The sequence below is a fragment of the Somniosus microcephalus genome, unplaced genomic scaffold (assembly GCF_052327205.1).
Source record: "Somniosus microcephalus isolate GS21.2 unplaced genomic scaffold, FLI_Smic_1.0 unresolved_chr3, whole genome shotgun sequence".
NCBI lineage: Eukaryota > Metazoa > Chordata > Chondrichthyes > Squaliformes > Somniosidae > Somniosus > Somniosus microcephalus.
In genome coordinates, this window is record NW_028225181.1 from 49,885,542 (window position 1) to 49,913,028 (window position 27,487).

At 51.4% G+C, this 27,487-nt stretch overlaps 1 protein-coding gene across 1 annotated transcript in view; it reads right to left on the minus strand.

Annotated features, from left to right (window-relative positions):
* Window positions 1-27,487, minus strand: part of LOC147091420 (vesicle-associated membrane protein 3-like) — a 111,397-nt gene that overhangs the window by 18,500 nt on the left and 65,410 nt on the right. The window contains exon 2 of the mRNA XM_085976777.1: window positions 2,784-2,928. Within this exon, the coding sequence (XP_085832903.1) occupies window positions 2,784-2,928 (145 nt within the window). The remainder of the gene's footprint in view (window positions 1-2,783; window positions 2,929-27,487) is intronic.

Genomic DNA, 27,487 nt, shown 5'->3' on the forward strand with positions numbered 1-27,487 from the left:
GAACCTCCTCCAGCCCCTACAACCCTCCCTATCTCTGTAACCTCCTCCAGCCCCTACAACCCTCCCTATCTCTGTAACCTCCTCCAGCCCCTACAACCCTCCCTATCTCTGTAACCTCCTCCAGCCCCTACAACCCTCCCTATCTCTGTAAGCTCCTCCAGCCCCCAAAGCCCTCCCTATCTCTGCAACTTCTTCCAGCACGTACAACCCTCGTTAATTCTGTAAACTCTCCCAGCTCCAACACCCCTCCCTATCGCTGTAACCTCCTGCAGCCCCTACAACCCTCCCTATCACTGTAACCTCCTCCAGGCCCGACAACCCTCCCTATCACTGTAACCTCCTCCAGCCCTACAACCCTCCCTATCTCGGTAGCCTCCTCCAGCCCCTTAAACCCCCCATATCCCTGTAACCTCCTCCAGCCCCTACAACCCTCCCTATCTCTGTAACCTCCTCCAGCACCTACAAACCTCCCTGTCACTGTAACCTCCTCCAGCCCCTAAACCCCTCCCTATCGCTGTAAGCTCCTCCAACCACTACAACCCTCCCTATCTCTGTAACCTCCTCCAGACCCTACAACTCTCCCTATCCCTGTAACCTTCTTCAGCCCCTACAACCCTCCCTATCTCTGTAACCTCCTCCAGCCCTACAACCCTCCCTATCTCTGTAACCTCCTGCAGATCCTACAGCCCTCCCTATCTCTGTAACCTCCTCCAGCTCCTACAACCCTCCCTATCTCTGTAACCTCCTCCAGCCCCGACAACCCTCCCTATCTCTGTAACCACATCCAGCCCTACAAACCTCCCTATCCCTGTGACCGTCTCCAGCCCCTCCAACTCTCCCTATCTCTGTAACCTTCTCCAGTCCCGACAACCCTCCCTATCTCTGTAACCTTCCTCCAGCCCAACAACCCTCCCTATCTCTGTAACCTCCTCCAGCCCCTGCAACCCTCCCTATCTCTGTAACCTCCTCCAGCCCCTACAACCCTCCCTATCTCTATAACCTCCTCCAGCCCCTACAACCCTCCGTATCTCTGTAAGCTCCTCCAGCCCCCACAACCCTCCCTATCTCTGCAACTTCTTCCAGCGCGTACAACCCTCGTTAATTCTGTAAACTCTCCCAGCTCCTACACCCCTCCCTATCTCTGTAACCTCCTCCAGCCCTACAACACTCGCTATCTCAGTAACCTCTTCCAGCCCCTACAACCCTCCCTATCTCTGCAACCTCCTCCAGCAGCTCCAACCCTCCCTATCTCTGTAACCTCCTCCAGTCCCTACAACCCTCCCTATCTCTGTAACCTCCTCCAGCCCCTACAACCCTCCCTATCTCTGTAAACTCCTCCAGCCCCTACAACCCTCCCTATCTCTGTAACCTCTTGTAGCTCCTACACCTGCCCTTCTCTGTAAACTCCTCCAGCCCCTACAACCCTCCCTATCTCTGTAACCTCCTCCAGTCCCTACAACCCTCCCTATCATTGTAACCTCCTCCAGCTGCTACAACCCTCCGTATCTCTGTAACATCCTCTAGCCCCACACCCCTCCCTATCTCTGTAACCACCTCCAGCCCCTACAACCCTCCCTATCTCTGTAACCACCTCCAGCCCCTACAACCCTCCCTATCTCTGCAACCTCCTCCAGTCCCTACAACCCTCCCTATCTCTGCAACCTCCTCCAGCAGCTCCAACCCTCCCTATCTCAGTAACCTCTTCCAGCCCCTACAACCCTCCCTATCTCTGCAACCTCCTCCAGCAGCTCCAACCCTCCCTATCTCTGTAACCACCTCCAGCCCCTACAACCCTCCCTATCTCTGTAACCACCTCCAGCCCCTACAACCCTCCCTATCTCTGCAACCTCCTCCAGCCCCTACAACCCTCCCTATCTCTGGAACCTCCTCCAGCCCCTACAACCCTCACTATCTCTGTAACCTCCTCCAGCCCCTACAATCCTCCCTATCTCTGTAACCTCCTCCAGCCCCTACAACCCTCCCTATCTCTGTAACCTCCTCCAGCCCCTACAACCCTCCCTATCTCTGTAACCTCCTCCAGAACTTACAACCCTTCCTATCTCTGTAACCTCCTCCAGCCCCTACAACCCTCCCTATCTCTGTAACCTCCTCCAGCCCTTACAACCCTTCCTATCTCTGTAACCTCCTCCAGCCCCTACAACCCTCCCTAGCTCTGTAACCTCCTGCAGCCCCTACAACCCTCCCTATCTCTGTAACCTCCTCCAGCCCTTACAACCCTTCCTATCTCTGGAACCTCCTCCAGCCCCTACAACCCTCCCTATCTCTGTAACCTCCTCCAGAACTTACAACCCTTCCTATCTCTGTAACCTCCTCCAGCCCCTACAACCCTCCCTATCTCTGTAACCTCCTCCAGCCCTTACAACCCTTCCTATCTCTGTAACCTCCTCCAGCCCCTACAACCCTCCCTAGCTCTGTAACCTCCTGCAGCCCCTACAACCCTCCCTATCTCTGTAACCTCCTCCAGCCCCTACAACCCTCCCTATCTCTGTAACCTCCTTCAGCCCCTACAACCCTCCCTATCTCTGTAACCTCCTCCAGCCCCTACAACCCTCCCTATCTCTGGAACCTCCTCCAGCCCCTACAACCCTCCGAGATCCCTGCGCCCCTCTGATTCTGGACTATTGCGCATCGTCGATTTCAATCGGTCCACCATTGGCGGCCGTGCCTTCAGCTGACTAGGCCCTAATCTCTGGAATTCCATCCCTAAACCTCTCCGGCTCTCTCGCAGGGCCCTTGGCCGAATGTCCGACACCGCCACTCACCTCTTCCACCTGGGCCTGGGTCTGCTGCAGCCTCCTGTTGCTGGTCGTGTTGGGAGGTGGAGGCGGGGGTCCGGTGGGTTGACCTCCGGGGGCTCCTTGGCCATCGGGCGCTCCTGGGGCGGGGGCTCCTGGTGCTGGGGCAGACCTGGGGAGGAGAGAGAGAGGGAGATGTCACACAAAGAGAGAGAGGGAAAGAGGGAGATAGAGAAAGATGGAGAAAGAGAGAGAGAGAGAGACAGTAAGAGGGAGAGAGAGACAGAGAGAGAGAGAGAGAGACACAGAGAGAGAAAGGCAGAGAGAGAGAGAGAGACAGAGAGAGAGAAAGAGAGCGCCAGCAACTCACAGGTTAGATAGAGAGTAAAGTTCCCTCCACACTGTCCCATCAAACACTCCCAGGGCAGGTACAGCACGGGTAAGATACAGAGTAAAGCTCCCTCTACACTGTCCCATCAAATACTCCCAGAGCTGGTACAGCACGGGTTACATACAGAGTAAAGCTCTCGCTACACTGTCCCCATCAAACACTCCGAAGGCAGGTACAGCACGGGTTAGATACAGAGTAAAGCTCCCTCTACACTGTCCCATCAAACACTCCCAGGGCAGATACAGCACGGGCTAGATACAGACTAAAGCTCCCTCTACAGTCCCTTCAAACACTCCCAGGGCAGGTACAGCACAACATAGATACAGAGTAAAGCGCCCTCTACATTGTCCCATCAAACACTCCCAGGGCAGGTACAGCACGGGGTTAGATACATTGTAAAGCTCCATCTACACTGTCCCATCAAACACTCCCAGGGCAGGTACAGCACGGGTTAGATACAGAGTAAAGCTCCCTCTACACTGTCCCATGAGACACTGTCAGGGCAGGTACAGCACGGGGTTAGATACAGAGTAAAGCTCCCTCTACACTGTCACATCAAACACTCCCAGGGCAGGTACAGCACGGGTTAGATACAGAGTAACGCTCCCTCTACACTGTCCCATCAGACCCTCCCAGGGAAGGTACAGCACGGGTTAGATACAGAGTAAAGCTCCCTCTACACTGTCCCATCAAACACTCCCAGGGCAGGTACAGCACGGGGTTATATAAAGAGTAAAGCTCCCTCTACACTGTCCCATCAAACACTCCCAGGGCAGGTACAGCATGGGTTAGATACAGAGTAAAGCTCCCTCTACACTGTCCCATCAAACACACCCAGGGCAGGTACAGCACGGGTTAGATGCAGAGTAAAGCTCCCTCTACACTGTCCCATCAAACACTCGCAGGGCAGGCACAGCACGGGTTAGATACAGAGTAAAGCTCCCTCTACACTCTCCCATCAATCACTCGCAGGGCAGGTACAGCACGGGTTAGATACAGAGTAAAGCTCCCTCTACACTGTCCCATCAGACACTCCCAGGGCAGGTACAGCACGGGTTAGAGACAGAGTAAAGGTCCCTCTACATTGTCCCATCAAACACTCCCAGGGCACGTACAGCACGGGTTAGATACAGAGTAAACCTCCCTCTACACTGTCCCATCAAACACTCCCAGGGCAGGTACAGCACGGGTTAGATACAGAGTAAAGCTCCCTCTACACTGTCCCATCAAACACTCCCACGGCAGGTACAGCACGGGTCAGATACAGAGTAAAGCTCTCTCTACACTGTCCATCCAACACTCCCAGGGCAGGTACAGCACGGGTTAGATACAGAGTAAAGTTCCCTCTACACTGTCCCAGCAAACACTCCCAGGGCAGGTACAGCACGGGGTTAGATAAAGATTAAAGCTCCCTCTACACTGTCCCATCAAACACACCCAGGGCAGGTACAGCATGGGTTTGATACAGAGTAAAGCTCACTCAACACTGTCCCATCAAACACTCCCAGGGCAGGTACAGGACGGGGTTAGATACAGAGTAAAGCTCCCTCTACACTGTCCCATCAAACACTCCCAGGGCAGGTACAGCATGGGTTAGATGCAGAGTAAAGCTCCCTCTACACTGTCCCATCAAACACTCCCAGGGCAGGTACAGCACGGGTTAGATACAGAGTAAAGCTCCCTCTACACTCTCCCATCAAACACTCACGGGGCAGGTACAGCATGGGTTAGATACAGAGTAAAGCTCCCTCTACACTGTCCCATCAAACACTCGCAGGGCAGGTACAGCACAGGTTAGATACAGAGTAAAGCTCCCTCTACACTGTCCCATCAAACACTCCCAGGTCAGGTACAGCTCGGGTTAGATACAGCGGAAAGCTCTAGCTACACTGTCCCCATCAAACACTCCGAAGGCAGGTACAGCACGGGTTAGATACAGAGTAAAGCTCCCTCTACACTGTCCCCATCAAACACTGCCAGGTCAGTGTGATGAAATATTCCATTCATCACTCATTGGTATTCTCTGCCTGTGACTGTGGTTGGTTTCAGTTTCATTTCCCTTACCTCAGTTCCGTTTCCTCACCATTTTATTGTACTGCGTGTAGGGCTCCGCCCATACCTGGCCCCTATGTAAGCTGGCCCAGCCTGCATCACATCCAGTACGGCAGACCTCTGGATGGAAGATACCTCTCCTCTGTGTGTTACCTTCTAAGTCAATAAAAGCCTTGTTTTGTTTCGCTAACATCGAGTCTCGGATTTGTTGAGGCACATCAATTTTATTGACTTAATTTTCAACACAATGGATCAACTCTTGAAACCCGAACGTTTGGATTTGGACCAGCATGCTTCGGACGCATCGGCACGCTTCGGACACTGGTTTATGTGTATGGAATTCTTCCTGGACCATTCCGCAGCCGTCAAAGACGCGACGGACGCTGCGAGTATGAAACTCGGAATTCTGCGGAATTGGGTAAGCCACCGGGTTTACCCCCTCATCCAAGACGCCGACACGTACCCGGCCGCCTGCGACATCTTAAAGGCGCATTACCAGCAGCCTACGAATGAGGTGTATGCCAGGCATCTGCTCGCTACTCGCGCACAGCGACCTGGGGAATCGGTGGAGGAGTTCCTAGGCACCCTGAAAACGCTTGGCAAAGACTGCAAGTGCCAAGATGTAAAAGCCGCAGTGTACACTGACGAGCTTGTTCGCGATGCCTTTATCACAGGCCTCAGCTCCACTTACATCCGGCAGAGACTGCTGGAAAAAACGGGATTGGACCTGAAACAGGCTGCGGACACAGCGCGATCCCTGGATGTGGCCCAGAGAAACTCGGATGCCTACTCTTCAGCCCGCGCCGTCCACGCCGCCACGTGTGCACCAAGGGCGCCGCCATCTTGGAAGGCATCTTCCCCGCCCGGCAGCCCGACACCGTCGGGGCCCCGCTCTCCCCCCAGAAGCCCTACGACAGCCGCGACGCGTCGGGGACCCAACTGCTACTTTTGCGGGCAGCCGAAGCACACCAGAAACCTGTGCCCGGCGAAAGGCACCACCTGCTTTAAGTGCGGTAAGAAGGGGCACTTCGGGAAGGTGTGCAGAGGGAACCCCGCCAGAAAACCCGCCACCGCCGCGTGTGCACCATGGGAGCGGCCATCTTGCCCGACCTCGTGGGGTCCGCCATCTTGTGAGCAGACAGCGTGGACGCCATCTTGTCTCGATCAGGGCCCTACAGTGGCATCGGTCACAGTGGACCAGACCAGGCCGCACCCGCTATCCAAATCAATGGTGGACATTGAGGTAAACGGGTGCGGGGTTAAATGTTTAATTGACAGTGGAAGCACAGAGAGTTTTATCCACCCTGAACTGGCACAACAACTCTCCCTAAAGGTGGTCCCTACTCGGGGTACCATCTCTATGGCTGATAAAACCCAGACATCGACCATTATGGGTTACTGCACGGTACAATTGTCTGTTAACGGAACTGTATACGATAATTTTAAAGTACTAATCATGAAGAATCTATGTGCGAGCGTGATCTTGGGCCTGGATTTCCAGTGCTACCACCAAAGCATCACGCTCAATTACGGTGGGTCCCAGCCGCCCCTCACAGTGTGCGGCCTGGCTACCCTGAAGGTAAAGCCGCCTTCGCTATTCGCGAACCTTACCCCTAACTGCCGGCCAATAGCGACCAAAAGCAGGAGGTACAGCTGGGAGGACAGGCGGTTTATCGCGACCGAGGTAGACAGGCTCTTGAAAGAGCGCATTATTGAACGCAGCAACAGCCCGTGGCGCGCCCAAGTGGTAGTGGTAAGGGGTAGCGAGAAGAAACGGATGGTGATCGACTATAGCCAAACGATCAACAGGTACACCCAACTAGACGCCTACCCGCTACCCCACATATCAGAAATGGTGAACCAAATCGCCCAATACCGGGTGTTCTCCACCGTCGACCTCAAGTCAGCGTACCACCAGCTCCCTATCAGACCAGAGGACCGCCCGTACACCGCCTTCGAGGCGAACGGACGCCTCTACCAATTCCTCAGAGTCCCCTTTGGGGTGACGAATGGGGTCTCGGTCTTCCAGAGGGAGATGGACAGCATGGTCGATGACCACCACTTGCAGGCAACCTTCCCCTACCTCGACAACGTCACCATCTGCGGTCACAACCAGCAGGATCACGACTCGAACCTCGAGAGGTTCCTGAAAACCGCACAAAAACTCAACCTACAACGAGGACAAGTGCGTTTACAACACCACGCGCCTCTGCATACTAGGCAGCATGGTGGAGAATGGGGAAATCGGACCAGACCCCGACCGATTGAGCCCCCTATGGGAGCTGCCCCTGCCCAACACTCCCAAAGCCCTGAAAAGGTGCCTGGGGTTATTTTCTTATTATTCCCAATGGGTCCCCAACTACTCCGACAAAGCCCGCCCCCTCTTGAAAGCATCCTCTTTTCCGCTCCCTGCTGAGGCCCACGCCACCTTCAAAAGCATTAAGCGGGATATTGAGTGGGCCACGCTACAGGCAGTGGACGAGAACACTCCCTTTCAAGTGGAAAGTGATGCGTCTGACTTTGCCTTGGCGGCCACCCTCAACCAGGCGGGGCGGCCCGTAGCTTTCTTCTCGAGGACCCTCCAAGGGCCCGAGATCAGACACTCCTCCGTGGAAAAGGAGGCCCAAGCCATCGTGGAGGCAGTGCGCCACTGGCGCCACTACCTAGCCGGCAAATGCTTCACCCTACTTACCGACCAGCGGTCGGTAGCGTTTATGTTCAATAATAAACAGAGGGGGAAGATTAAAAATGATAAGATTCTTAGGTGGCGGATCGAGCTCTCCACCTTCGATTATGACATCATTTACCGGCCAGGGGCCCTTAACGAATCCCCCGACGCCCTCTCACGAGGGATGTGTGCCAGCGCCACCGGGGATCGGCTACAGACCCTCCACAATGACCTCTGCCACCCAGGGGTCACGCGGCTGTTCCACTTCATAAAGTCCCGCAACTTACCCTACTCGATTGAGGAAGTTCGGTCCCTGACCAGGAACTGCCGCACTTGCGCTGAGTGCAAGCCTCGGTTCTACCGCCCAGATAGATCCCACTTAATCAAAGCTACACGGCCCTTTGAGCGGCTCAGCTTAGATTTCAAGGGCCCCCTCCCGTCCGTCGACCGCAATGTTTACTTCCTGAACATTGTGGACGAATACTCCCATTTCCCATTCGCCCTCCCCTGCCCAGACTTGACCAGCGCCACGGTCATTAAATGCCTCAACAGCCTGTTCTGCCTGTTCGGTATGCCGAGCTACATCCATACGGATAGGGGGGCGTCCTTCATGAGTGAAGAGCTACGCCAGTACATGCTGTCCGGGGGGATCGCCACAAGCCGTACCACCAGCTACAACCCCCGGGGTAACGGTCAAGTGGAGCGAGAAAACAGGACAGTATGGAAAGCAGTCACTCTAGCTCTAAGGACCAAGGGCCTCCCTATCTCCCGCTGGCAGGAAGTCCTCCAAGATGTGCTCCATTCGATACGGTCGCTATTGTGTACTGCCACTAATGCCACGCCTCATGAGCGAATGTTTGTCTTTCCCCGGAAATCCACCTCAGGCGTATCCATGCCATCATGGCTCTCCACCCCGGGTCCGGTATTCGTGCGAAGGCATGTGAGGGGCCACAAGACGGACCCTCTCGTGGAGTCAGTGCACCTACTCCACGCCAATCCCCAATATGCGTATGTCCGGCACGCCGACGGAAGGGAGGACACTGTGTCCATAAAAGACGTCGCCCCAGCCGGTAACGACAACAACCACGACAACAGCAGCAACAACGATCACAGCAACTCTTACCCACCCACTATTCTTTCATCACCCCCGGAAGAACATCGACCAACGGTAGCCCCACCAACTACCCCTTCAACAACCCTGGCGGCACCCCCGGCAGAGACCCAGGAGGCCACCGGGGACACCCAGCCGACACCCGCGGCACCACAACAACCACGTCGGTCGCAGAGGACTATCAAACCCCCGAACAGACTAAATCTATAGAAGGGGTGAATGTGACGAAATATTCCATTCATCACTCATTGGTATTCTCTGCCTGTGACTGGTTGGTTTCAGTTTCATTTCCCTTACCTCAGTTCCGTTTCCTCACCGTTGTATTGTACTGTGTGTAGGGCTCCGCCCATAACTGGCCCCTATGTAAGCTGGCCCAGCCTGCATCACATCCAGTACGGCAGACCTCTGGATGGAAGATACCTCTCCTCTGTGTCTTACCTTCTAAGTCAATAAAAGCCTTGTTTTGTTTCGCTAACATCGAGTCTCAGATTTATTGAGGCACATCAGTCAGGTACAGCTCGGGTTAGATACAGAGTAAAGCTCTAGCTACACTGTCCCCATCAAACACTCCGAAGGCAGGTACAGCACGGGTTAGATACAGAGTAAAGCTGCCTCTACACTGTCCCATCAAACACACCCAGGTCAGGTACAGCTCGGGTTAGATACAGAGTGAAGCTCCCTCTACACTGTCCAATCAAACACTCCCAGGGCAGGTACAGCACCGGCTAGATACAGAGTAAAGCTCCTTCTACAGTCCCTTCAAACACTCCCGGGGCAGGTACAGCACAACTTAGATACAGAGTAAAACGCCCTCTACATTGTCCCATCAAACACTCCCAGGGCAGGTACAGCACGGGGTTAGATACAGAGTAAAGCTCCATCTACACTGTCCCATCAAACATTCCCAGTGCTGGTACAGCACGGGGTTAGATACAGAGTAAAGCTACCTCTACACTGTCCCATCAATCACTCTCAGGGCAGGTACAGCACGGGTTAGATACAGAGTAAAGTTCCCTCAACACGGTCCCATCAAACACTCCCAGGGCAGGTACAGCACGGGGTTAGAAAAGAGTAAAGCTCCCTCTACACTGTCCCATCAAACACACCCAGGGCAGGTACAGCACAGGTTAGATACAGAGTAAAGCTCCCTCTACACTGTCCCATCAAACACTCCCAGGGCAGGTACAGCACAGGTTAGATACAGAGTAAAGCTCCCTCTACACTGTCCCATGAGACACTGTCAGGGCAGGTAAAGCACGGGGTTAGATACAGAGTAAAGCTCCCTCTGCACTGTCTCATCATGCACTCCCAGGGCAGGTACAGCACAGGGTTAGATACAGAGTAAAGCTCCCTCTACACTGTCCCATCAAACACTCGCAGGGCAGGTACAGCTCGGGTAATATACAGAGTAAAGCTCCCTCTACACTGTCCCCATCAAACACTCCCAAGGCAGGTGCAGCACGGGTTAGATACAGAGTAAAGCTCTCTCTACACTGTCCCATCAAACACTCCCAGGGCAGGCACAGCAGGGGTTAGATACAGAGTAAAGCTCCCTCTACACTGTCCCTTCAAACACTCCAGGGCAGGGACAGCACAGATTAGATACAGAGTAAAGCTCCCTCTACACTGTCCCATCAAACACTCCCAGGGCAGGTACAGCACGGGGTTAGATACAGAGTAAAGCTCCCTCTACACTGTCCCAACAAACACTCCCAGGGCAGGTACAGCACGGGTTAGATACAGAGTAAAGCTCCCTCTACACTGTCCCATCAAACACTCCCAGGGCAGGTACAGCACGGGGTTAGATACAGAGTAAAGCTCCCTCTACACTGTCCCATCAAACACTCCCACGGCAGGTACAGCACGGGGTTAGATACAGAGTAAAGTTCCCTCTACACTGTCCCATCATGCACTCCCAGGGCAGGTACAGCACGGGTTAGATACAGAGTAAAGCTCCCTATACACTGTCCCATCAAACACTCTCAGTGCAGGTACAGCACGGGTTAGATACAGAGTAAAGCTCCCTCTACACTGTCCCATCAAACACTCCCAGGGCAGGTACAGCATTGGTTAGATACAGAGCAAAGCTTCCTCTACACTGTCCCATCAAACACTCCCAGGGCAGGTGCAGCACGGGTCAGATACAGAGCAAAGTTCCCTCTACAATGTCCCATCAAACACTCCCAGGGCAGGGACAGCACGGGTTAGATACAAAGTAAAGCTCCCTCGAAACTGTCGCATCAAACACTCCCTGGGCAGGTACAGCATGGGTCACGTACAGAGTAAAGCTCCCTCTACACTGTCCCATCAAACACTCCCAGGACAGGTACAGCACAGGTTAGATACAGAGTAAAGCTCCCTCTACACTGTCCCATCAATCACTCCCATGGCAGGTACAGTACGGGTTAAATACAGAGCAAAGCTCCCTCTACGCTGTCCCATCAAACACTCCCAGGACAGGTACAGCACAGGTTAGATACAGACTAAACCTCCCTCTACACTGCCCCATCAAACACTCCCAGGGCAGGTACAGCACGGGTTAGAAACAGAGTGAAGCTCCATCTGCACTGTCCCATCAAACACTCCCAGGGCGGGTACAGCACGGGTTAGATACAGAGTAAAGCTCGCTCAACACTGTCCCATCAAACACTCCCAGGGCAGGTACAGCACGGGTTAGATACAGAGTAAAGCTCCCTCTACACTGTCCCATCAAACACTCCCAGGGCAGGTACAGCACGGGGTAGATACAGAGTAAAGCTCCCTCTACACTGTCCCATCAAACACTCCCAGGGCAGGTACAGCACGGGTTAGATACAGAGTAAAGCTCCCTCTACACTGTCCCATCAAACACTCCCAGGGCAGGTACAGCACGGGTTAGATACAGAGTAAAGCTCCCTCTACACTGTCCCATCAAACACTCCCAGGGCAGGTACAGCACGGGTTAGATACAGAGTAAAGCTCCCTCTACACTGTCCCATCAAACACTCCCAGGGCAGGTACAGCACGGGTTAGATACAGAGTAAAGCTCCCTCTACACTGTCCCATCAAACACTCCCAGGGCAGGTACAGCACGGGTTAGATACACAGTAAAGTTCCCTCTACACTGTCCCATCAAACACTCCCAGGGCAGGTACAACACGGGTTAGATACAGAGTAAATCTCCCTCTACACTGTCCCATCAAACACTCCCAAGGCAGGTGCAGCACGGGTTAGATACAGAATAAAGTTCCCTCTACACTGTCCCATCATGCACTCCCAGGGCAGGTATAGCACGGGGTTAGATACAGAGTAAAGCTCCTTCTACACTGTCCCATCAGACACTCCCAGGGCAGGTACTGCACGGGTTAGATGCAGAGTAAAGCTCCCTCTGCACTGTCCCATCAAAAACTCCCAGGGCAGCTGCAGCACGGGTTAGATACAGATTAAAGCTTCCTCTACATTGTCCCATCAAAAGCTCCCAGGACAGGTACAGCACACGTTAGATACAGAGTAAAGCTCCCTCTACACTGTCCCATCAAACACTCCCAGGGCAGGTACAGCACGGGTTAGATACAGAGTAAAGCTCCCTCAACACTGTCCCATCAAACACTCCCAGGGCAGGTACAACATGGGTTAGATACAGAGTAAAGCTCCCTCTATACTGTCCCATCAAACACTCCCAGGGCAGGTACAGCATGGGGTTAGATACAGAGTAAAGCTCCCTCTACACTGCCCCATCAATCACTCCCAGGGCAGGTACAGCATGGGTTAGATACAGAGTCAAGCTCCCTCTACACTGTCCCATCAAACACTCCCAGGGCAGGTACAGCATGGGTTAGATGCAGAGTAAAGCTCCCTCTACACTGCCCCATCAATCACTCCCAGGGCAGGTACAGCACGGGGTTAGATTCAGAGTAAAGCTCCCTCTACACTGTCCCATCAGATACTCCCAGGGCAGGTGCAGCAAGCGTTAGATACAGAGTAAAGCTCCCTCTGCACTGCCCATCAAACACTCCCAGGGCGGGTACAGCACGGGTTACATACAGAGTAAAGCTCGCTCAACACTATCCCATCAACCACTCCCAGGGCAGGTACAGCACGGGTTAGATACAGAGTAAAGCTCCCTCTGCACTGTCCCATCAAACACTCCCAGCGCAGGTACAGCACAGGTTAGATACAGAGTAAAGCTCCCTCTACACTGTCCCATGAGGCACTGCCAGGGCAGGTACAGCACGGGGTTAGATACAGGGTAAAGCTCCCTCTACACTGTCCCATCAGACACTCCCAGGGAAGGTACAGCATGGGATAGATACAGAGTAAAGGACCCTCTACACTGTCTCATCAAACACTCCCAGGGCAGGTACAGCACGGGGTTAGATACAGAGTAAAGCTCCCTCTACACTGTCCCATCAAACACTCGCAGGGCAGGTACAGCACGGGTTAGATACAGAGTACAGCTCCCTCTACACTGTCCCATCAAACACTCGCAGGGCAGGTACAGCACGGGTTAGATACAGAGTAAAGCTCCCTCTACACTGTCCCATCAAACACTCCCAGGGCAGGTACAGCACGGGTTAGATACAGAGTAAAGCTCCCTCTACACTATCCCATTAAACACTCCCAGGGCAGGTACAGCACAGGTTAGATACAGAGTAAAGCTCCCTCTACACTGTCCCATCAAACACGCCCAGGGCAGCTACAGCACGGGTTAGATACAGATTAAAGCTCCCTCTACATTGTCCCATCAAAACCTCCCAGGGCAGGTACAGCACGCGTTAGATACAGAGCAAAGCGCCCTCTACACTGTCCCATCAAACACTCCCAGGGCAGGTACAGCACGGGTTAGATACAGAGTAAAGCTCCCTCTGCACTGTCCCATCAAACACTCCCAGGGCAGGTACAGCATGGGGTTAGATACAGAGTAAAGCTCCCTCTACACTGTCCAATCAAACACTCCCAGGGCAGGTACAGCATGGGGTTAGATACAGAGTAAAGCTCCCTCTACACTGCCCCATCAATCACTCCCAGGGCAGGTACAGCATGGGTTAGATACAGAGTCAAGCTCCCTCTACACTGTCCCATCAAACACTCCCAGGGCAGGTACAGCATGGGTTAGATGCAGAGTAAAGCTCCCTCTACACTGCCCCATCAATCACTCCCAGGGCAGGTACAGCACGGGGTTAGATTCAGAGTAAAGCTCCCTCTACACTGTCCCATCAGATACTCCCAGGGCAGGTGCAGCAAGCGTTAGATACAGAGTAAAGCTCCCTCTGCACTGCCCCATCAAACACTCCCAGGGCGGGTACAGCACGGGTTACATACAGAGTAAAGCTGGCTCAACACTATCCCATCAACCACTCCCAGGGCAGGTACAGCACGGGTTAGATACAGAGTAAAGCTCCCTCTGCACTGTCCCATCAAACACTCCCAGCGCAGGTACAGCACAGGTTAGATACAGAGTAAAGCTCCCTCTACACTGTCCCATGAGGCACTGCCAGGGCAGGTACAGCACGGGGTTAGATACAGGGTAAAGCTCCCTCTACACTGTCCCATCAGACACTCCCAGGGAAGGTACAGCATGGGATAGATACAGAGTAAAGGACCCTCTACACTGTCTCATCAAACACTCCCAGGGCAGGTACAGCACGGGGTTAGATACAGAGTAAAGCTCCCTCTACACTGTCCCATCAAACACTCGCAGGGCAGGTACAGCACGGGTTAGATGCAGAGTACAGCTCCCTCTACACTGTCCCATCAAACACTCGCAGGGCAGGTACAGCACGGGTTAGATACAGAGTAAAGCTCCCTCTACACTGTCCCATCAAACACTCCCAGGGCAGGTACAGCATGGGTTAGATACAGAGTAAAGCTCCCTCTACGCTATCCCATTAAACACTCCCAGGGCAGGTACAGCACAGGTTAGATACAGAGTAAAGCTCCCTCTACACTGTCCCTTCAAACACTCCCAGGGCAGGTACAGAACGGATTAGATACAGAGTAAAGCTCCCTCTACACTATCCCATTAAACACTCCCAGGGCAGGTACAGCACAGGTTAGATACAGAGTAAAGCTCCCTCTACACTGTCCCCATCAAACACTCCCAGGGCAGCTACAGCACGGGTTCGATACAGATTAAAGCTCCCTCTACATTGTCCCATCAAAACCTCCCAGGGCAGGTACAGCACGGGTTAGATACAGAGTAAAGCTCCCTCTACACTGTCCCATCAAACACTCCCAGGGCAGGTACAGCACGGCGTTAGATACAGAGCAAAGCGCCCTCTACACTGTCCCATCAAACACTCCCAGGGCAGGTACAGCACGGGTTAGATACAGAGTAAAGCTCCCTCTGCACTGTCCCATCAAACACTCCCAGGCCAGGTACAGCACGGGGTTTGATAAACAGTAAAGCTCCCTCTACACTGTCCCATCAAACACTCCCAGGTCAGGGACAGCTCGGGTTAGATACAGAGTAAACCTCCCTCTACACTGTCCCTTCAAACACTCCCAGGGCAGGTACAGCACGGATTAGATACAGAGTAAAGCACCCTCTACACTGTCCCATCAAACACTCCCACGGCTGGTACAGCACGGGGTTCGATACAGAGTAAAGTTACCTCTACACTGTCCCATCATGCACTCCCAGGGCAGGTACAGCACGGGTTAGATGCAGAGTAAAGCTCCCTCGAAACTGTCGCATCAAACACTCCCTGGGCAGGTACAGCATGGGTCACGTACAGAGTAAAGCTCCCTCTACACTGTCCCATCAAACACTCCCAGGACAGGTACAGCACAGGTTAGATACAGAGTAAAGCTCCCTCCACACTGCCCCATCAAACACTCCCAGGGCAGATACAGCACGGGGTTAGCTACAGAGTATAGCTCCATCTACACTATCCCATCATACACTCCCAGGGCAGGTACAGCACGGGTTAGATACAGTGTAAAGGACCCTCTACACTGTCTCATCAAACACTCCCAGGGCAGGTACAGCACGGGGTTAGATAAAGAGTAAAGCTCCCTCTACACTGTCCCATCAAACACAACCAGGGCAGGTACAGCATGGGTTAGATACAGAGAAAAGTTCCCTCTACACTGTCCCATCAAACACTCGCAGGGCAGGTACAGCACGGGTTAGATACAGAGTACAGCTCCCTCTACACTGTCCCATCAAACACTCCCAGGGCAGGTACAGCTCGGGGTTAGATGCAGAGTAAAGCTCCCTCTACACTGTCCCATCAAACACTCGCAGGGCAGGTACAGCACGGGTTAGATACAGAGTACAGCTCCCTCTGCACTGTCCCATCAAACACTCCCAGGGCAGGTACAGCTAGGGTTAGATACATAGTAAAGCTCCCTCTACACTGTCCCATCAAACACTCCCAGGGCAGGTACAGCAAAGGTTAGATACAGAGTAAAGCTCCCTCTACACTGTCCCATCAAACACTCCCAGGGCAGGTACAGCACGGGTTAGATACAGAGTAAAGCTCCCTCTACACTGTCCCTTCAAACACTCCCAGGGCAGGTACAGAACGGATTAGATACAGAGTAAAGCTCCCTCTACACTATCCCATCAAACACTCCCAGGGCAGGTGCAGCAGAGGTTAGATACAGAGTAAAGCTCCCTCAACACTGTCCCTTCAAACACTCCCAGGGCAGGTACAGCACGGGTTAGATGCAGGGTAAAGCTCCCTCTACACTGTCCCCATCAAACACTCCCAGGGCAGGTACAGCACGGGGTTAGATACAGAGTAAAGCTCCCTCTACACTGTCCCATCAGATACTCCCAGGGCCGGTGCAGCAAGCGTTAGATACAGAGTTAAGCTCCCTCTGCAGTGCCCCACCAAACACTCCCAGGGCGTGTATTGATTTCTTTGTGGGTTCAATGACGAAACATTTATGAAAGAAAATGTCTTTTAATCTAAAGATTGTTCAACTCAGTTAACAGCATTTACAGGAGACACCATCTTACAGATCCATCTAAAAACAAAAGTAAAACTGAACTGCTTGTCTCTGTCACATGCCCTCTGCTGGTGATGCATAAGTAATCAATCAGGCATCTATGCTGGTAAGGCATCATAATCAAACAGGCAAATACCATCACTATTTGCTGATATCATTACATCTCCCTTTCTTAAAACAAAAGTATTTTACTTTTAACTAACAACATGTTTTCTTTGTATTAATCTGCATTTTAACTGTAACACTTAATGAACTTACATTAACATTATCATGATCAAGGTTTTTTAACCTTGCTTTGTGTGTTCACATGAAATATGTAAATACACTAGAACTTGAAGAAAGAATAAGATAACATTACTTCCTTCTATAACAATAGTCCTTAAATTTGCTCAATGAGTCTTTCAGGAGGCTTCACGTGTCTTGAGGATTTTCTGATTGATTGTCCTTAAATCTGAGTTGTTGCCTCAGATGATGATTTCTCAGCTGTGTGATCAGGTTGTTCAACAGTATCAGTCTTTTGACCTGCTGTGTGATCAGGTTGTTCAACAGTATCAGTCTTTTGACCTGCTGTGGCTGGTCCCATGAGAAGATCTCGACGATTTCTTCGCAGAACAGCACCCTCATCTGTCTGAATGGTGTATGATCTTGGTTGAACTTCACTCAGGACAGTTCCCTTCTGAGTCCATATGTTTGTTTTGTCTTTGAACCTTACTTGGTCACCAGTGTGGAGTTCAGGTAGGTTTTGTGTTCCTCTGTCATAGTAGTACTTTAGCTTTTCTTTCTGTTGTTCTTTGAACTTCCTCACTTTCTCCCCCTCTTTTGTTTTCAGGAGGTTCTCCGGGATGGGTAGGTTTGACCTTAGCAGACGTCCCATCAGGAGTTGGGCTGGTGACATACCACACTCGAGCGGCGTTGTGCGGTATACAAGCATGCTCTGTTAGAAGTCAGTTCCACTGTCTTTTGCCTTGTACATCAGTCTTTTCACTGTCTGGACCGATTTTTCCACTAGTCCATTGGACTGTGGGAAGTGAGGACTTGACGTTGTGTGGACAAAGTCCCACTCTTTGGCAAAGTGTCGGAAACTTGCATTGTAAAACTGGGGTCCGTTGTCTGTGAAGACCTCGCTTGCCACGCCATGTCTGGAGAATATGGCTTTCATACATCTTATCACAGCATCTGCAGTGGTGGTGTACAGTCTACACACCTCTGGATACAGGGAGAAATAGTCTGTGACTACAAAATAGTCCTTCCCTTGACATACGAATAGGTCAGCGCCTACCTTCTGGTGAGGTCTGTCTGGCGCTGGGTGTGGCTTTAGTGGTTCTACCGGATTGCTTGCTCGATATTTCAGGCATATTGTGCAGTTTGACACCTCATTTGTCACATCTTGGATGATTCGTGGCCAGTACATCACCTCTCGTGCTCTTTTCTTACACTTTTCGATTCCCACATGTCCTCCATGGATCCTTTTTAGCACCTCTTTTCTCAGACTCTTTGGGATAACTATTTTACTTCCTTTGTAGATGATGTCTTCGACCACTGATAGTTCCGCCCTGCAGTTCCAGTACTCTGCCATGTCAGGTGAGCAGTCTTGCTTCATGTTGGGCCATCCATCCAAGGTGCTTTTCTTCAGTCGTCTCATTGTTTCACCTTTGTTTGTCTCAGTCTTTATGAGCTCCATTTTTGCATCTGCTATGGGCAGTGCACTTGCGATCATGTCCACGTAGGCGTTCACTTTTTCATCCATTTTGGTGTTTGCGGGCTCACTTGGGTCTACAGCTCTGGACAACGTGTCTGCTGTATACATCAGCTTACCCGGTGTGTACGCAACATTCAGTGCATAGCGTTGCAGCCTGATCATCATTCTTTGTATTCTAAGCGGACAGCTATTTAGTGGCTTTTGGAACAATGCAATCAAGGGCTTATGGTCAGTCTCTACACTGATTGCTTGTCCTGCCACAAACTGGTGAAATCTTTCACAGGCGTATGTGATGCTGAGCAGCTCCTTTTCTATTTGAGCATATCGCGTCTCCGCGTCTGTCATTGAGCGCGATGCATATGCAATAGGTTGCCAGTAGTCATATTTTTGCAGAAGAACGGCACCGAGCCCACTCTGTGATGCATCTGATGATATCTTGATGGGTCTCGCTGGGTCATAAAACCTCAGAACTGGTTCCTCTGTGAGCAGTTTCTTTAGATCGCTCCCTGACTTCTCATGCTCATGATTCCATTCCCATTCTATGTTCTTTTCAGTTAGTCTTCTCAGTGGCGCCATCTTTTCTGAGAGGTTGGATATGAATTTACCCATGTAGTTGATCATTCCATTAAACCTCTGCACGTCCTTTTTGCATTGCGGCTTTGGCATATTCTCAATGGCGGACACCTTTCTGGGATCTGGTCTGATGCCCTCACTGCTAAGGATATCTCCCACGAATGTCAGTTCTGTCACCCCGAGCTGGCATTTCTCTCTATTCAGCTTCAGGTTTGTTTTCCTTGTTGCTTCCAGCACTTTTTTCAGTCTCTCATCATGCTCAGTTCTCGTGGTTCCCCATACTATGATGTCATCCATTGATGTATCAACTCCCTCCAAGTGCTCATAGATCATATGGATAGTTTTGTGATACACTTCAGGAGCTGAGGCAATGCCAAATGGTAACCTTAGGAATCTGTATCTGCCAAATGGACTGTTGAACGTGCACAGTCTTGAACTTGCCTCATCCAATTTCATCTGCCAAAATCCTGATGATGCATCTAACTTGCTGAAATACTTTGCATTTGCAAACTGTGACATGATTTCCTCACGTGTAGGAAGCTTGAAGTGCTCTCTCTTTATTGCTCTGTTTAGATCTCTTGGATCCAGGCAAATTCTGAGCTTTCCATTCTTTTTGTCCACAACGACGAGGGAACTCACCCACTCAGTTGGCTCATCTATCTTCTGAATCACGTTCAGGCTTTCCATCCTGTCCAACTCTGCCTTCAGTTGCTTTTGAAGAGCAAACGGAACTTTTCTGCATGGATGTATGACCGTTGGCATACTTTTATCTACTCTGATCGTGTGTTCTCCTGGAATGCAGCCTAGACCCTGAAATAGGTCATTGTACTCTTTCATGAGTTCATCATAGACTGTCTCTCCTTCACTTTCCACAACGAGGACTCTCTTTACCATGTTCAGTCTCTCACAGGCTATTAAACCTAGTATGGCCTGCACATCCTTTGGCACCACGATTAATGCTAGCGTGTGCTCTCTGTCCTTGTGTGTCACTTTGATAATGCATCTTCCTTTCACTGGTATATCAGTACCTGAGTATCCTGTCACTTTCACTTTTATTCCATGTATCTTTGGTCTGGGTCTAATTTTCTTAAAATCAGTCTCTGATATTACATTAACTTGTGCTCCAGTATCCAATTTAAATGGAATATGTTTATCATTCACTTTTAGTGTCAACATCCAGTCTCTTTTTTCTTTTTTGTTTTCAGACACAACATCTACATAGAACTCCTCGATCCCGCTTTCATCTACTGCATGGACCTTGCTTTGTTGCGCTTGGTTCTTACAGCAATGGGCATAATGGTTGTTTTTGTTGCAACAAATGCATTTTTTACCATATGCTGGACACTTTTTTGGTGGATGCTGTGTACCGCATCGTCTACATGACTTTCGATTGTCCCTTTCATTTTTGTTCGCTGGCCACGCCTCTTTTTTCACATTGGCGCTCTTTTTGTTAAACGGTTTGTGTCCGTTCTTACTCACTGCATCCACGTTGCAGCTACTGTCACTGAACAGCTCCTTTGCCTGCGACTTCACAGTCTCTGTGGCCCTACACAGTGCTATGGCTTTTCCCAGGTCTAGATCTTGCTCTCTAAGCAGTCTTTCCCTTAGAACATTATCTGGAATACCACACACCAGTCTGTCTTTTATCAGCGAGTCTGTCAGTCCCCCAAATTCACACGTTTTGCTTCTGTTTCTCAGTTCAGTCACATACTGATCAATAGTCTCACCCGTTTCCTGTACACGTGAAAAATCTGTTCCTCTCAAACGTCACGTTACGTTTAGGTATGCAGTAGGCCTCAAACTGTTCCATTATTTTATCTAGCTTCATTTTGTCTCCATCAGCAGCGAATGTGAAGTTATTATACACCTCCAGCGCTTCATCACCCACGACATGTAAGAACACTAACGATTTCATTTTATCACTTTTCTCGTCAGCTCCGATTGCCGCTAAATACAACTCCAAACGTTGTTTGAACCTCCTCCAATTTTCAGCCACATTACCTGTCAACTGAAGCTTCGCCGGTGGGTGTAATCCTACCATTTGTTCACTTTGTTAGCTATTCTCCAATGGTAAGTAACGATGTTCTCTTTTGGCTTGCTAATATGTGGAGAGCTGATTTAACTTCAGATTTTTCCTCTTCATCTCTTTCAATCACTTCTGACACCATGTATTGATTTCTTTGTGGGTTCAATGACGAAACATTTATGAAAGAGAATGTCTTTTAATCTAAAGATTGTTCAACTCAGTTAACGGCATTTACAGGAGACACCATCTTACAGATCCATCTAAAAACAAAAGTAAAACTAAACTGCTTGTCTCTGTCACATGCCCTCTGCTGGTCAGGCATAAGTAATCAATCAGGCAACTATGCTGGTAAGGCATCATAATCAAACAGGCAAATACCATCACTATTTGCTGATATCATTACAGGGCTGGTACAGCACGGGTTAGATACAGAGTAAAGCTCGCTCAACACTGTCCCATCAACCACTCCCAGGGCAGGTACAGCACGGGTTAGATACAGAGTAAAGCTCCCTCTACACTGTCCCATCAAACACTCCCAGGGCAGGTACAGCACAGGTTAGATACAGAGTAAAGCTCCCTCTACACTGTCCCATGAGGCACTGCCAGGGCAGGTACAGCACGGGGTTAGATACAGGGTAAAGCTCCCTCTACACTGTCCCTTCAAACACTTTCAGGGCAGGTACAGCACGGGGTTCGCTACAGAGTAAAGCTCCATCTACACTATCCCATCAGACACTCCCAGGGCAGGTACAGCACGGGTTAGATAAAGAGTAAAGGACCCTCTACACCATCTCATCAAACACTCCCAGGGCAGGTACAGCACGGGGTTGAATAAAGAGTAAAGCTCCCTCGACACTGTCCCATCAAACACACCCAGGGCAGGTACAGCATGGGTTAGATACAGAGTAAAGCTCCCTCTACACTGTCCCATCAAACACTCGCAGGGCAGGTACAGCACGGGTTAGAAACAGAGTACAGCTCCCTCTACACTGTCCCATCAAACACACCCAGGGCAGGTACAGCATGGGTTAGATACAGAGTAAAGTTCCCTCTATGCTGTCTCATCATGCACTCCCAGGGCAGGTACAGCACGGGGTTAGATACAGAGTAAAGCTCCCTCTACACTGTCCCGTCAAACACTCGCAGGGCAGGTACAGCACGGGTTAGATACAGAGTAAAGCTCCCGCTACACTGTCCGCATCAAACACTCCCAGGGCAGGTACAGCACGGGTTAGATACAGAGTAAAGCTCCCTCTACATTGTCCCATCAAACACTCCCAGGGCAGGTACAGCACGGGTTAGATACAGAGTAAAGCTCCCTCTACACTGTCCCATCAAACACTCCCAGGGCAGGTACAGCACGGGTTAGATACAGAGTAAAGCTCCCTCTACATTGTCCCATCAAACACTCCCAGGGCAGGTACAGCACGGGTTAGATACAGAGTAAAGCTCCCTCTACACTGTCCCATCAAACACTGCCAGGGCAGGTACAGCACGGGTTAGATACAGAGTAAAGCTCCCTCTACACTGTCCCATCAAACACTGCCAGGGCAGGTACAGCACGGGTTAGATACAGAGTAAAGCTCCCGCTACACTGTCCGCATCAAACACTCCCAGGGCAGGTACAGCACGGGTTAGATACAGAGTAAAGCTCCCTCTACATTGTCCCATCAAACACTCCCAGGGCAGGTACAGCACGGGTTAGATACAGAGTAAAGCTCCCTCTACACTGTCCCATCAAACACTCCCAGGGCAGGTACAGCACGGGTTAGATACAGAGTAAAGCTCCCTCTACATTGTCCCATCAAACACTCCCAGGGCAGGTACAGCACGGGTTAGATACAGAGTAAAGCTCCCTCTACACTGTCCCATCAAACACTCCCAGGGCAGGTACAGCACGGGTTAGATACAGAGTAAAGCTCCCTCTACACTGTCCCATCAAACACTCCCAGGGCAGGTACAGCACGGGTTAGATACATAGTAAAGCTCCCTCTACACTGTCCCATCAAACACTCCCAGGGCAGGTACAGCACGGGTTAGATACAGAGTAAAGCTCCCTCTACATTGTCCCATCAAACACTCCCAGGGCAGGTACAGCACGGGTTAGATACAGAGTAAAGCTCCCTCTACACTGTCCCATCAAACACTCCCAGGGCAGGTACAGCACGGGTTAGATACAGAGTAAAGCTCCCTCTACACTGTCCCATCAAACACTCCCAGGGCAGGTACAGCACGGGTTAGATACAGAGTAAAGCTCCCTCTACACTGTCCCTTCAAACTCTCCCAGGGCAGGTACAGCACGGATTAGATACAGAGTAAAGCTCCCTCTACACTGTCCCATCAAACACTCCCAGGGCAGGTAGAGCACGGGGTTAGATCCAGAGTAAAGCTCCAACTACACTGTCCCATAAAACACTCCCACGGCTGGTAGAGCACGGGGTTAGATACAGAGTAAAGTTCCCTCTACACTGTCCCATCATGCACTCCCAGGGCAGGTACAGCACAGGTTAGACACAGAGTAAAGCTCCCTCTACACTGTCCCATCATGCACTCCCAGGGCAGGTGCAGCATGGGTTAGATACAGAATAAAGTTCCCTCTACACTGCCCCATCATGCACTCCCAGGGCAGGAACAACACGGGTAAGATACAGAGTAAAGGTCCCTCTACACTGTCCCATCAAACACTCCCAGGGCAGGGACAGCATGGTGAGATACAGAGTAAAGCTCCCTCGAAACAGTCGCATCAAACCCTCCCTGGGCAGGTACAGCATCCGGCACGTACAGAGTAAAGCTCCCTCTACACTGTCCCATCAAACACTCCCAGGACAGGTACAGCACGGGTTAGATACAGAGTAAACATCCCTCTACACTGCCCCATCAAACACTCCCAGGGCAGGTACAGCACGGGTTCGAAACAGAGTAAAGCTCCATCTGCACTGCCCCATCAAACACTCCCAGGGCGGGTACAGCACGGGTTAGATACAGAGGAAAGCTCGCTCAACACTGTCCCATCAAACACTCCCAGGGCAGGTAAAGCACGGGTTAGATATGGAGTAAAGCTCCCTCTACACTGTCCCATCAAACACTCCCAGGGCAGGTACAGCACGGGTCAGATACAGAGTAAAGCTCTCTCTACACTGTCCATCACACACTCCCTGGGCAGATATAGCACGGGGTTAGATACAGAGTAAAGCTCCTTCTACACTGTCCCATTAGACACTCCCAGGGCAGGTACAACTCGGGTTAGATACAGAGTAAAGCTCCCTCTACACTGTCCCATCAAACACTCCCAGGGCAGCTACAGCACGGGTTAGATACAGATTAAAGCTCCCTCTATACTGTCCCATCAAGCACTCCCAGGGCAGGTGCAGCACGGGTTAGATACAGAGTAAAGCTCCCTCTACACTGTCCCATCAAACACTCCCAGGGCAGGTACAACACGGGTTAGATACAGAGTAAAGCTCCCTCTACACTGTCCCATGAGACACTGCCAGGGCAGGTACATCACGGGGTTAGATACAGGGTAAAGCTCCCTCTACACTGTCCCATCAGACACTCCCAGGGATGGAACAGCACGGGTTAGATACAGGGTAAAGCTCCTTCTACACTGTCCCTTCAAACACTCCCAGGGCAGGTACAGCACGGGGTTAGATACAGAGTAAAGCTCCTCTACACTGTCCCATCAGTCACTCCCAGGGCAGGTACAGCATGGGGTTAGATACACAGTAAAGCTCCCTCGACACTGTCCCATCAATCACTCCCAGGGCAGGTACAGCACTGGTTAGATACAGAGTAAAGCTCCCTCTACACTGTCCCATCAAACACTCCCGGAGCAGGTACAGCACGTGGTTAGATACAGAGTAAAGCTCCCTCTACACTGTCCCTTCAAACACTTTCAGGGCAGGTACAGCACGGGGTTAGCTACAGAGTAAATCTCCATCTACACTATCCCATCAGACACTCCCAGGGCAGGTACAGCACGGGTTAGATACAGAGTAAAGGACTCTCTACACTGTCTCATCAAACACTCCAAGGGCAGGTACAGCTCGGGTTAGATACAGAGTAAAGCTCCCTCTACACTGTCCCATCAAACACTCCCAGGGCAGGTACAGCAAAGGTTAGATACAGAGTAAAGCTCCCTCTACACTGTCCCATCAAACACTTCCAGGGCAGGTACAGCACGGATTAGATACAGAGTAAAGCTCCCTCTGCACTATCCCATCAAACACTCCCAGGGCAGGTACAGCACGGGTTAGATACAGGGTAAAGCTCGCTCAACACTGTCCCATCAACCACTCCCAGGGCAGGTACAGCACGGGTTAGATACAGAGTAACGCTCCCTCTACACTGTCCCATCAAACACTCCCAGGGCACGTACAGCACAGGTTAGATACAGAGTAAAGCTCCCTCTACACTGTCCCATGAGGCACTGCCAGGGCAGGTACAGCACGGGGTTAGATACAGAGTAAAGCTCCCTCTACACTGTCCCTTCAAACACTTTCAGGGCAGGTACAGCACGGGGTTAGCTACAGAGTAAAGCTCCATCTACACTATCCCATCAGACACTCCCAGGGCAGGTACAGCACGGGTTAGATAAAGAGTAAAGGACCCTCTACACCATCTCATCAAACACTCCCAGGGCAGGTACAGCACGGGGTTGGATAAAGAGTAAAGCTCCCTCTACACTGTCCCATCAAACACACCCAGGGCAGGTACAGCATGGGTTAGATACAGAGTAAAGCTCCCTCTACACTGTCCCATCAAACACTCGCAGGGCAGGTACAGCACGGGTTAGATACAGAGTAAAGCTCCCTCTACACTGTCCCATCAAACACACCCAGGGCAGGTACAGCATGGGTTAGATACAGAGTAAAGTTCCCTCTATGCTGTCTCATCATGCACTCCCAGGGCAGGTACAGCACGGGGTTAGACACAGAGTAAAGCTCCCTCTACACTGTCCCGTCAAACACTCGCAGGGCAGGGACAGCACGGGTTAGATACAGAGTAAAGCTCCCTCTACATTGTCCCATCAAACACTCCCAGGGCAGGCACAGCACGGGTTAGATACAGAGTAAAGCTCCCTCTACACTGTCCCATCAAACACTCCCAGGGCAGGCACAGCACGGGTTAGATACAGAGTAAAGCTCCCTCTACACTGTCCCATCAAACACACCCCGGGCAGGTACAGCACGGGTTAGATACAGAGTAAAGCTCCCTCTACACTGTCCCTTCAAACTCTCCCAGGGCAGGTAGAGCACGGGGTTATATCCAGAGTAAAGCTCCAACTACACTGTCCCATAAAACACTCCCACGGCTGGTGGAGCACGGGTTAGATACAGAGTAAAGTTCCCTCTACACTGTCCCATCATGCACTCCCAGGGCAGGTACAGCATTGGTTAGAGACAGCGTAAAGCTCCCTCTACACTGTCCCATCATGCACTCCCAGGGCAGGTGCAGCACGGGTTAGATACAGAGTAAAGGTCCCTCTACACTGTCCCATCAAACACTCCCAGGGCAGGGACAGCATGGTGAGATAGAGTAAAGCTCCCTCGAAACAGTCGCATCAAACCCTCCCTGGGCAGGTACAGCATCCGGCACGTACAGAGTAAAGCTCCCTCTACACTGTCCCATCAAACACTCCCAGGACAGGTACAGCACGGGTTAGATACAGAGTAAACATCCCTCTGCACTGCCCCATCAAACACTCCCAGGGCAGGTACAGCACGGGTTAGAAACAGAGTAAAGCTCCATCTGCACTGCCCCATCAAACACTCCCAGGGCGGGTACAGCACGGGTTAGATACAGAGGAAAGCTCGCTCAACACTGTCCCATCAAACACTCCCAGGGCAGGTAAAGCACGGGTTAGATATGGAGTAAAGCTCCCTCTACACTGTCCCATCAAACACTCCCAGGGCAGGTACAGCACGGGTCAGATACAGAGTAAAGCTCTCTCTACACTGTCCATCAAACACTCCCTGGGCAGATATAGCACGGGGTTAGATACGGAGTAAAGCTCCTTCTGCACTGTCCCATTAGACACTCCCAGGGCAGGTACAACTCGGGTTAGATACAGAGTAAAGCTCCCTCTACACTGTCCCATCAAACACTCCCAGGGCAGCTGCAGCACGGGTTAGATACAGATTAAAGCTCCCTCTATACTGTCCCATCAAGCACTCCCAGGGCAGGTGCAGCATGGGGTTAGATACAGAGTAAAGCTCCCACTACACTGTCCCATCAAACACTCCCATGGCAGGTACAGCATGGGGTTAGATA